The sequence below is a fragment of the Panthera pardus genome, unplaced genomic scaffold, assembly GCF_024362965.1.
Source record: "Panthera pardus isolate Hobbes unplaced genomic scaffold, ASM2436296v1 HiC_scaffold_17, whole genome shotgun sequence".
NCBI lineage: Eukaryota > Metazoa > Chordata > Mammalia > Carnivora > Felidae > Panthera > Panthera pardus.
Genome location: NW_026526732.1, coordinates 13,137,364 through 13,149,130, shown reverse-complemented (window position 1 = coordinate 13,149,130; position 11,767 = coordinate 13,137,364). Strand labels below are relative to the sequence as shown.

General features: G+C 43.1%; 1 protein-coding gene across 5 annotated transcripts in view; it reads right to left on the bottom strand.

The window, feature by feature from the left end:
- Positions 1–986: 986 nt before the first annotated feature.
- The window catches only part of CNKSR3 (CNKSR family member 3), an 83,885-nt gene continuing 73,104 nt past the window's right edge, over positions 987–11,767 (bottom strand). For 4 of the 5 annotated variants that reach the window (XM_053904344.1, XM_053904341.1, XM_053904343.1 and 1 more), the window contains 6 exons: positions 9,953–10,021; positions 9,471–9,704; positions 8,637–8,761; positions 5,838–6,046; positions 5,254–5,343; positions 987–2,484 (listed from right to left, as the gene is read on the bottom strand). In XM_053904344.1, the coding sequence (XP_053760319.1) occupies positions 2,186–2,484; positions 5,254–5,343; positions 5,838–6,046; positions 8,637–8,761; positions 9,471–9,704; positions 9,953–10,021 (1,026 nt within the window). In that variant the 3' untranslated portion in view covers positions 987–2,185. The remainder of the gene's footprint in view (positions 2,485–5,253; positions 5,344–5,837; positions 6,047–8,636; positions 8,762–9,470; positions 9,705–9,952; positions 10,022–11,767) is intronic. The other variant, XM_053904342.1, reaches the window with a different exon arrangement.

Here is an 11,767-nt window from a genome sequence, read left to right as displayed (position 1 = left end):
GAAATTAGTATTAAACTACTGTTTATGTATCTCAGCAGTAGAGATACATACCTTTTTTTTTTTTTTTTTTTTTTTTTTTTTAAAGCAGTTAATCTATTTCTCGAACACAATTCAGGGGAAAACCCCAAATAAAAATAAAGACGAGGCTGTAGCATCTGACTGAACGAAGGTAGAGGACCCAGAAACTTCTCTGGTCTTCCATCAGGGCTTGAGGGAACAACAACAACAACAACAACAACAACAACAAAAAACCTGTGCAGTCATTGAAGTTGGGCACCGCCTATAGTTAAGACTGACTTCTGAAAAACGCATTTTGAGCATGGTCATTTGATCACAAGTGGCATTTTCTCCAAAGGGGGTCAACCTCCAGCTAAGACCTCCAAAATTTACTTAACTCATTCCCCAGCTGCACTTCAGCACTAAGAACCCTCCTAACTCCAGGGAGGGAGAGGAAGTGTTGCCATCCCCTGCTCTGGGCATAAAGCCAGCCCAAGCTAATGGTAAAATGGGCCAGGGCTGGCGCTTCTCCTTTTCCATAGCTGCTCTGCTAGTCTCCAGAGCGCTGTTACCAGACCTCCCGCACCCCCGAGCTCGGCCCTTACATTGTATTTAAAGCACCCAATGAATCACACATTCCAAGCCTCAGAATCACACATTTCAGCCTCCTTCTGCTGAAACTCCCTCAGAGGCCGACAGGAAAAGAGCCGGACTGAATGCAATCCCCTTAGCCCCACCAGAGGCATTCTAAAAGGAAGATGTTTAGTAACTCCGGGAAATCTCTAATTTGTTGAATTTCAGGCAGTTCAGCAAAGTAAACAATTTGAGGGGTGTGTGTGGGGAGGGGAGTGTTTTTGAGGAAGGGATACCAGCTCTGCCCAGGAACATACTTCAGAAAAGTTCCCAAATGTAATGTTACTGTACCGCGTGTCCTCAACGCCCCCCCTACCCCCCCCCCCCCCCAGTTCTAATCCATAAAAATCCCAAAATGCTTGGGAAGGTTTATTTTGTTTTTTAACGGCAGCGCCCACACTGGCATCGGCCACAGTGGTCACTTATAAATCTGAAAACACCTTGAACACTCTTTTTCATTAACTTCATGTAAGACGCAAAACAAAGATATTTCAAATTACATGTGACTAAGAGTAAGAAAAATATACAACTATATTTAAAACACTTAAATTAACAAGATAGTACTTTTCTGTTCTAACAAAATATCATACATTCAGTTTAAACAAGAGTTAATATCCAGACACACTTTTCCAAAATACCTGATGCTAGTTGAAAATGAGTGACCGTGAGACTTTCCAAGAGATTTCTATTTAGCAAATATGTACAATTTTGAAGAACTGCCTTTTTTTTTTCTGGAAGACAGGCATTAAACAGTCAAAATGCAAACTGATGTATCTCTCATAAACCTAAATATTGTTGCTTCATTTTTCTGCATGATACTTTGGCTGTCAGCAAATCTTATAGCTTCTTTCCCTTAAAGACAATAACGTATAACACCCCCCTCACAAATAACCATGAACTTCCTTGTGTATAATAAGCCCTATCTAAATGTGTTCACGTGTTTCTGCATTAATTGACTTATCTACGGAGATGGTTATGACAAGGGTATGACCAAGTGTAACAGGCCTACACTTAACCCACTGCTTTGAAACAGCATGAAATACATGCTACATGTTATTTCAAAGTCAAAGCTGCTACACTTACGAATACAGTACATAGCTTGAAAAATCAACACAAAAAGGTTTTCTCCCTTGGCTTTCTTTCAGGTGAAGAAGCTGGACCACAAACCAACACATCTATGTGACAACGGCCACCAATTTTGGCCCCGCCTCCCAAGCTGACAATGGCCTCATAATGGCCATACCATCCCTGGCCAAGGCCCCAGTTTATATAGCGTCTCTGTGTTCCAACTCTAAGGAAGCAAGAAAAGCCGACTCTACTCATTTCTCTCCTTCTGCCTCCACAAGCCAACACCTAAGATCCTCTGGATTTGTTCCCATCCAATGACTTCGAGATTCCAAGAAGGGCAGTATACAACTTCCAAAAGAAAAAAACAACAACAAAATTGCATAAGGTCACTATGTAATACTGTGGATGAAAACCAGAAGAGGTTGTCAACTGAGGAAGCAAGGCACTTGGGAACAGGAGACAGGGAAGAGTCCAGGGAGGGCAGGGCTCAGTGAGTCAACAGTTTCAGGCGGGTAAACCAGCTGACCAGCAGGGACGGTTCTGTAGAGGAGGACTTGGCCGCCGCGGCCACCGGCTTCTTTCTGGTCCCTTCCTCCTGGAATGGAATCGTGGCACTGCTGTGGAGATCTGAACTGATGTAGCACCTGCTCCCTCGGACATAGTCCGCGCCTCGGACCAGCTGCCTCTCCGCTGTGGGCCTTGAGAAACGGTATGCGGGCGAGGAGCTTTCTTCGATGATGGGAGGGATCCGCTCATTGCTGAAATACCGGCAGAGGGCGTCCTCACCTGTTTTCAGACAAGGCCCACAAGTCCATTAAAATAACCATCCACTCGAGGCCTGCTCAGACCTCTGATGCCCTCCTCCCAGGGATGGGCTATGGCGCCTCACAGACAGCCAGGCCCACCCCCACTGGATGCTCAGAGAGCAGAAATGGAAGAAGTCCATCATAGGCTTCTTTCACTCCTGAGAGGCAACACAAAGGCAGAGCAGAGGGCCCTCACTTCCTTACCAGTGTTAAGAACTTTCATAACCAGAGTGAAAGGGCTGTATCATTCTATCACCCCTTCTCCATCTGTCCTTGTTCAAGGCCTGCAGCACGTCCAGAACGGTGGTTCTTACTCTGAAGCGTAGAGAACTTAGAAAGGTAGGGGTGCCTTTGACTGTCACCCTCCAGGAAGAGGCCAGCACTCTTCACCTTTAGTAGATAGCATTCAAAGATTCTCACGCTCTGCAATCCTTAAGACATTTCCGAACCAGGAAGAATGGTCCCGGCCTAAATGCCAACAGGCAGCTCCTGGGATGGGGGTAGGGGGTAGTTAAGAAACTGAATAGACACCTAAAATGCAGGGCACCTTGGCAACATGTAGCATTCTTTTGACCCCGAAATTCTGCTCCTAAAAATGTACAAAGATCTGTGTACAAGATGCTTATTGAATTATCATTCACAATTGTGGGATGGGGGGGGGCACAAAAATAAGCTACATGTCCAACAACAGCAGACCGAATAAATACGTGCTACGGCCACAAGATGGACTGCCAAATGCAGGCATTATAGAAAATACCCATGTTTTAAATAACAGTCACATTTCACAGTATTGTCAAACATCTGTTTCTTCCACTTTGCACCTTTTTTCTAAGTGTATAACATTAGAAAACGGAGTGATTATTTCTAGGTTGGGGAAGCAGATTACAGTTGAGTTTTATGTTCTCGTACCTTCTAGATGTTTTTCAATGTACTTGTTTTGCTTTTGTATTTGAAGCGGAAGTTACTTTCAGGAAGTGCCTGCTGTCGGGGAGCCTGGGTGGCTCTGAGCCTCTGGCTCAAGTCATGATCTTGCAATTTGTGGGTTCAAGCCCCGCATTGGGCTCTGTGCTGACAGTGCTCAGCCTGCTTGGGACTCTCTCTCTCTCTCCCTTTCTCTCTGCCCTTCCCGGACTCGTGCTTTTTCTCTCTCTCAAAATAAATTAACTAACTTGAAAAAAAAAAGTGCCCATATTCAAAGAACCACGTATCATAGGAGTCTATTTATCTGAAATGTTGAGAGTAGGAAAATCCGTAGAGACAGAAAGTAGATTAGCAGCTGCCAGGAGCTAAGGAAGGAGGGAATGGGGAACGACCACTTGCAGGTGATAAAATATTCTGGAATTAGTGCTGATGGACACACAGCTCTGTGAATGTATGAAAAACCTCTGAATTGTACACTCAACAGAGCGAGCAGATGTATGGTATGTGACTTCTCTCTCAATAAAGTGGCTTTTTCTTTTAAGTGCCCCTTGTGCAGATAGACACCTTTTCATTCTAAAATGATCATACAACAAAAACACAGAAGGTGAGATGGGAGGTCAAGTGCGTCTCCATTTCCGGGCTTAACTCTCCCATCACCTCTATCTCTCAATACTAACAGGAAACAAAGGGCTAAACTGGGGATTAAAAACCTAAGAGAATGGCAACGAATATGTTGAAGTTTCTAAATCTAAACAAAGGACAGGCCTGCCACCTGCTGACTGCTCCACAGATTTTCACATGCCAATTAAGGGTATCTAGGACCTGACACAGACATCTCCCTTTTCCAAGTGATTCAGACACCTAAGTGACAAACTCTACCAGGTCTCAGGGAGGGGCTGACCCTCCCTCCCCCTCCAACCCCAGTGAGGGGTTAACCACTTTGGAAGTTGAGCCTCCAGAACTTTTTTCTTCTTCCTTTGACTATCTAAGGTCTACTCCACTTGAACTTGTCACCTATTCTTTGTTTCAGCAACACACGAACAATGCTAGAATGTCTTGCCAGTGCTGATAATCAAATCATTTGGCAAAAAAAATAAGAATTTATATAAAAACGTTTCCCTCAAGACTAGTGTAATAACCAGTAACTTTGATTACAAGAGGAATTCACACAATTTATTTTCCAATGGTAATTACTCTTTAACACAAGAAGGATTTAGAGAGGGAAAAAAAATCCATGTCTATTCATTAAAAATCAAAGAGATTCCAAAAATAATAGTCATAAAATTCAGAATGAGATTGCTTAGTGAATAATGTAGATTTCTACTTACTTAGAAACTTACAGATGATCAATGTCCACGGCCCTTTAAAACAACTTTTTTAACTGTTTTATTTATTTTTGAGAGAGAGGGAAATAGAGCATGAGTCGGGGAGGGGCAGAGAGAGAGGGAGACACAGAATCCAAAACAGGCTCCAGGCTCTGAGCTGTCGGCACAGAGCCCGATGCGGAGCTCAAACTCACGAACAGTGAGCTCATGACCGGAGCCCAAGTCAGACGCTTAACCGACTGAGCCACCCAGGTGCCCCTCCACAGCCTTTTAAAGCACACAATGCTAATTAGGAGATTCATAGTCACTAGGAGTATATAATTCTGCCATTCCAGAAACAGGCAGGGCCTTAGAGATTCAGCACCCCGACCTCAGAGGTGAGAAGACGGGACTCAGGCCAGGTCCGCTACGCGGTTATTACAGGACAGCGAGGAAGAGGGTTGCAACAAAGGCCCTGGTTCTTTTGACTCCTGTCTGGTGTTTTTTGGTTTGCTTAAACTTACCCTTCCTCCCATGACCTCGAGGTCTGGCAAAAGGGTCCACGATCCCCATCCAGCTCCCGTCTGCAGGCATGGACAAAGGCCGGGGCTTGCCTTTGGAGGAAGGGGAAGGAACGTGATAAGTTGTCAGACTTTGGGGGACTTCGGAGAATCTTTCCTTTTATTTATAACTTAAGACTCCCCCATATCACACTCACATACCCATAAGCAAGAACATTATTTTAAAATAAGTATTTTAAAGCATCATATTTCCACAGCAAGGGATTAGGACAGAGGCGGGCTGCACTTAAGTGTTGTGTGTCTACAGAGCAAAGCAGCTCCAAGTTAAAACGCAGGCACTGAAAGTTAAAACTGTAACATGATCTCACTCCGCTGGGCTTTGATGCCAGGCAGAGAGTAACGATTCAACAAGGCTTCACTTGAGAGAGATGAATAAAGGTCTCATACTTAGAATTTCATTGAGGTTTATGTTTTCCTCAGATTACCCTTCAAGTCTGCCAAATTCATCCAACAGTTCCAAATAAGGAAGGGGGCGGGGAGGGAAGTGAAAACAAATGGCAGAACAAAACAAACACCCAGAAATGTACCATGAGACGGTGTTTTCTCTCTCATTTTTGTGGGCAGAATATTGGTTTCCACCGAATACCCGGGCAACTGATCAGAATCAGCGATGGTAAATCTCCGTCTTCGGCTCTCCTGGTCCAAGAAGGAATTTGGGGACTCTGAGCCCTTAGGACCAGGCAAGGGCTGTTTACACTTACTGAATCCTCCATAAAGAAAACTCCCGTTCTCATCCCTGGAAGACAGTGGGCAATAATTAAGTTGCTTACAAAGATCCTCTCATACAGATGAATTACAGGAGATACTTCCTCCAGTACATACACATAAGACAATTTAAATCTTCCTTTCCACTGGAAGAAAAAAAAAAACCATTACTTTTTCAATCTCAGTAACCCCCTCAGTAAACCCCCTTTAACAGATATCCTATTAAATAAGAGTAAATAGCATGATCCTACTAAATAAAGGAAAATGAATTTTTTTTTCATAGATGTTTAAGCAGCAGAAATACACCTTTGAAAAGACAGCTCTGGTTTCCCTGTACTTCTATCCTATAACTGAAATCTCCTATTTCTTACAGAAATCACTAGTTAGGGTATATAGAGCCATTTTTCTGATTCCTAAAGTAGTATCTTTGCCAAGATCCAGCAAAGAAGACACTTGATGTGTAATGGAATTGTTAGATTTGAAAATTATGTCAAAAAACACAAAGGCGCCTTTATAATTCCCAGTAGAGGGTGTCTATTTTCTGAACGCAGCACAGAAACTAGCAAGTGTTGGATTGATTAACCAGTCTAACTTAATTCTTTTTAAATGTCAGCTTTTATAAAACTTGAAATTAATTTTAGTTGAATCCAAGTTACTAGTTAAATTTTTTGCATTTAGAAAATTCTATTAGGTGATCTTGCAAAAACTACTAGACAAAATACAACAGCAACTGAGTCCAAAACCGATCTCAAGATCAGCTTTGCCTGCTTGCTATTTCCAATGAACCTCCCACCTGTGTGTACCCCTTTTCCTCCTATGAGCCCATCTCCTTCTATACTTTCAAACCTGGAATCTAACTTCCCCATCCACAAAGCTTTCAAGACTCAACCACTCACTCTCCATAACCATTTGCAGGGTTCCTTCCTCAGAAAGTCTCCTTCATTGATGGTGTGTACGTGTGTGTGTGTACTTGTGTGCTCGTGTGAGTGTGCGTGTGTGTCCCCCCCCCCCCCAAGCAGATTAAAAGCTCCAATTCCCTTTCCCCTTTACTATGTACGTGACCTTTTTCCTACCACTGCTTCTGTGACCCTTTGCTGAGACCCAGATGGGAACATTCACAGTTGGGGGTTTGGGGGGGACCTCCTAGTTTCTGCTGAAACAACCTATGCCCTGGTCATGAGTGAAACTGTGTTCTCCGTGTGCAAAGGCAAGTACTTGTCACTTTAAATACACTTAACATCCTGCGACCACATGGCTCTGATCTGTGAATGCAGGGAAGAGTTCCGTCTACTAACCAGAATGCCTCTGATCGCCTAAGAGAAGTTCTGTATGCTGTACTAAGTTCCGGGCAACCCAAAACCAGGGAGAGGAAAATGATGTTAATTCTTCTCTGCGCCCACGGGAGAGACACAATAGAATCAAATACTAGCTTAAAACAAAAACAAACCAACAAAAAGCTCCAATATAAAGTAATATATCACTGTTAAGTTCAGCCTGAAGTTTGTCTTATGAAATATTATAGCATAATTATACAGTTCTCAATTTATTCTTGAACAGTTGACTAAGACATTGGCAGTTCTCTGTGGGCAAGAGCCACATCTGTTTTGTGTAAGTTGGTGATTCTGGCCCTACACTCAGTAAATATACGTTGAATAAATGAGCCAAAATCTCTGTAAATACGTCAACTGATATAAATAAACTTATATTTCACACCTAAATGATCCCTTATATAGCAGCTAATTTGACCATGTAACAATTAAGAGGGCACCGACTTTTCGAATTTATAATAGGCACACACAAGTACACATGCATGCACAAATGCAGAGCATCATACCTACATTCACATTTTTTAAGTCCCATGAAGAACACCTCTCTCTCAGCAAAACAAAGCTGTAACCGTAACTCATGTCCCAAAAATATTTATTATCTTCCCCCGCCAGAGATGATTTACCTAATACCTAATGAAACTTCAGCTTCAGGGATCCCCAAACAGCCCCTTCTCATATCCCAGGAGGAGCCAAAACAACGTATTCCCGGAGCACACGCTTTCATAAAGAGCCCGCTCCCACCTAACCGCACAGCGTCAAGACCCGTGAACCCCGGATCCATGCCTACACTTCCACCTAAAGGATCACACATGTCCCCCGGTTTTATTAAGATATAGTTGACATGTAACATTGTATTAGTTGTAGGTGTACAACATAAGGACTTGATATGCGTGCATAGTACGAAATGATCACCATAAATAGTTCCATTAACATCCATCACCTCACATAGTTACAAATTCTTTTTTTCTTGCTATGAGAACTTTACAGATGTCCTCTCTCAGCAACTTTCAAATACAAAATAGAATACTGTTAACTACAGTCACCATGCTGTACATTACACCCCACAGCTTATTTATCTTATAACTAGAAGTTGGGACCTTTTGACCCCCTTCACTCAGCCCTCCCACGCCCACGCCCAGGATCACACTTGTGAAAACTGCGATCTCAAGACTCCCTGCTGTCACACGGGAGTTCAGCAACTTCTCCCCTCGAGACCCTCACAGCCTGCACACCACCACTGAGAATCTCCAGGCACAGGAGACGCGCACACCGCCAACAGGAACAGTGACCTACCGGGGCGAGTAGGGAACGGCTGGTGGAGGAGGGATATAAAGATCCAAGATGGCGGGCTTCTCCTTCTTCAGCGAGGTATCCATTGTGCTTTCAGGGGACTGGGTTGTCGTGGGTGGAGGTGAGGTCTGAAACGGAAGCCAGTGCAAAGGGTGGAAGTGAACTTAAGAGATTATTCTTGGTTAACTCTCCTTCCCCAAAAGCAACACCGGGGACTGAGGTCATTCGTGTGTTCACAGCCATTAGCGACACTCCATTTGCATTCTTTGAGACAGTCAGAATTAACTGGGAGTTTTGAAAGACTGGAAGCACAGTAAAAAGTAGAGGCTTGGGAGCCAGGTCAGAATTCTAGCTCTGAGCAAATCACTTAAATACCATGCCTCAGTTTCCTCCTCAAAAACCAGCCATGCTGGCAGGAGGTCCTGCACAGGGCTGCCGCGCAGATTAAATGTGTTAGTTCATACAAACCGCTAACGATGCTATCACTGACTAGGAGCGTGGGCTTGGGACTCGGTCTGGGTACTATTCTGGCTATGGCTTTTATTAGCTGTGTATCTCTGGGCAAACCACTCAACTTCTCTGTGCCTCATCTATAAAGATGGGAATCAATGGGGCCAAGAATAGTACCAACATAGGGTGACTTAAGTGACACAATACGCATAACAGGCTTAGCACACTGCTTGCCACGCAGGAAGTACACAACTCTATGCTACTTAGTATTATATATACATATACACATACATGTAAGTTAATTTTAAAAACTTTAAATCCTGGCGGCTTAATTTTAATCATGTTATTGGTCTCAAAGGACCTATTTTTTAAAATCTTGGGTGAGACCTTCAATTTTGTCACTTCTGTAGGCCAACAACGATGACGCTGTTCACGTGCTGACACCAGGTGAAGTTCACAACCAGTAACGGATACCTGCACCAGTGGTGGTTTCCACCGTAGGTTTTTCAGGGGGGCAGGGGTAAAGTTGAAAGAGCCCGTGGGGCGCTTCTTAAGCAGTAATACGACGCCAGTAGGATTCTCCCTCAACTTCCTCACCAGATTTTTCAGCTGCCATCCCACCTTCAAAGAAGGAAAATGAGGAAAAGGGACTCACTCAGGAATAATGAAAAATCAAAGTTATGAATTTATTTCAAGGAAATCAGGAGCGAGCAAATAGACACCAAGATGTTCACCTTAGCACTACTTAAAATTACGGAAAATTGGATATAAATTGCAAATTAAAAAAAATTCAAGCAAAATGGCTTTGGATTTAGTTGAAAGTTCTAGAGGGGAATATTAAAAGTCCTCGTCTCGATGAACAAACTCACCACAGTTTGCTGATTAACCTGAATGACTTCATCACCAGCATGAATCTTCTGAGATCTGTCTGCAGGAGACTATTAAGAACAAACACAGAGACCTGTCTTAGTTTTTCAACCCTCTATTTCTTTCTGCTTCTATTTCTTCTTCCTTCTTTCTTCTGCAGACAAAGAGCAAAGGGAACACGATTTTCTCAAGAACTATCACACGGCGCACTTACGAGATGACCCTGAAACTACACGGTCTGTAGAGTCTGGCCCACAGGCGGACACCTGACTTCCCTACTTGATGCGTGGGCAGCTGGTACAGATCACCCGTCAACTGCAACGGCTGGGTTCATCCAGCCCCTCAGGAAGAGCGGGACACACTGTCGACACAACAAACTGATAAGAGCTGCTGGTTCACCTAAAAAATATCGTACAGGGGCGCCCGGGTGGCTCAGTCGGTTAAGCGTCTGACTCTTGATTTCGGCTCAGGTCCTGATCTCACAGTTCGTGAAATCGAGCCCCGCGTAGGGCTCTGTGCTGGCAGCATGGAGCCTGCTTGGGCTTCTCTCTCTCCCTCTCACTCTGCCTCTTTCTCTCTCAAAATAAATAAATAAACTTTAAAAAATATCTTACATATATCCCTATCAAAATTAATTTCACAAAAGCTGACCAACTGCTTACCACGTAAAGATCATCACTGTAACTCTGTCATCCCATCTCCTTTTAAGCAATTATTAAAATTAAACCTTGTTTACTCAACCTTATTTTACACATTATCACAATGCTATTAAAATAGAAAGACGATGACAATAGAAAATATATTTCTTCAGAGAAAATGACTTTAAATTTTTTTCATTTTCACGTTGATTTCTTTTTTTTTTTTTTTTAATGTTTATTTATTTTTGAGACAGAGAGAGACAGAGCATGAACGGGGGAGGGTCAGAGAGAGGGAGACACAGAATCTGAAACAGGCTCCAGGCTCTGAGCGGTCAGCACAGAGCCTGACGCAGGGCTCGAACTCACGGACCGCAAGATCATGACCTGAGCCGAAGTCAGCCGCTTAACCGACTGAGCCACCCAGGCGCCCCTCATGTTGATTTCTAAATGAGTGTGTTTTCAGTATTAGAAGTCCAGATTTTTATTCCCCCAAATAATATGTGTGTATATAAATACCTAGATGTAATTTATTTGTCAAATATTTTGCTCATAATATTCTTGTTCAATCAATGAAACTAGCACTCTTCATGTTTAAGATAACTCCTGTGAGCAAAAGCAAAGGATAAACCCTTCATTTCAAATTATAGTCATACCTTATCTAGGCCAGAGTATTTTATTTGGTAACTTATGTAACTGATTTAATCTTCAAACACATTTATAATTATTTTTTTAAAAATAGCACTTTTGGGGCGCCTGGGTGGCTCAGTCGGTTAAGTGTCCGACTTTAGCTCAGGTCATGATCTCACAGTTTGTGAGTTCGAGCCCCACATCAGGCTCTGGGCGGACAGCTCAGAGCCTGGAGCCTGCTTTGGATTCTGCGTCTCCCTCTCACTGCCCCTCCCCTGCTCACGCTCTGTCTCTCTCTCTCTCTCTCTCTGTCAAAAATAAATAAACATTAAAAAAAATTATATAGATAGATAGATAGCACTTTTGAATGAAGTCAGGAGGGCAGCAACTAAACCCAAGACATCCTTGCTGGATCTTCTCACTCAACTGTTCTGATGGGCTCAGCAAGAAATGAGCAAGCAGCATTAAACTATAGAAACAATCTCTTTGATTTATCTAGATCCAACATGTAACTGTGACAGTTATTTTTCAAAACATGTAACCTGCAACCAT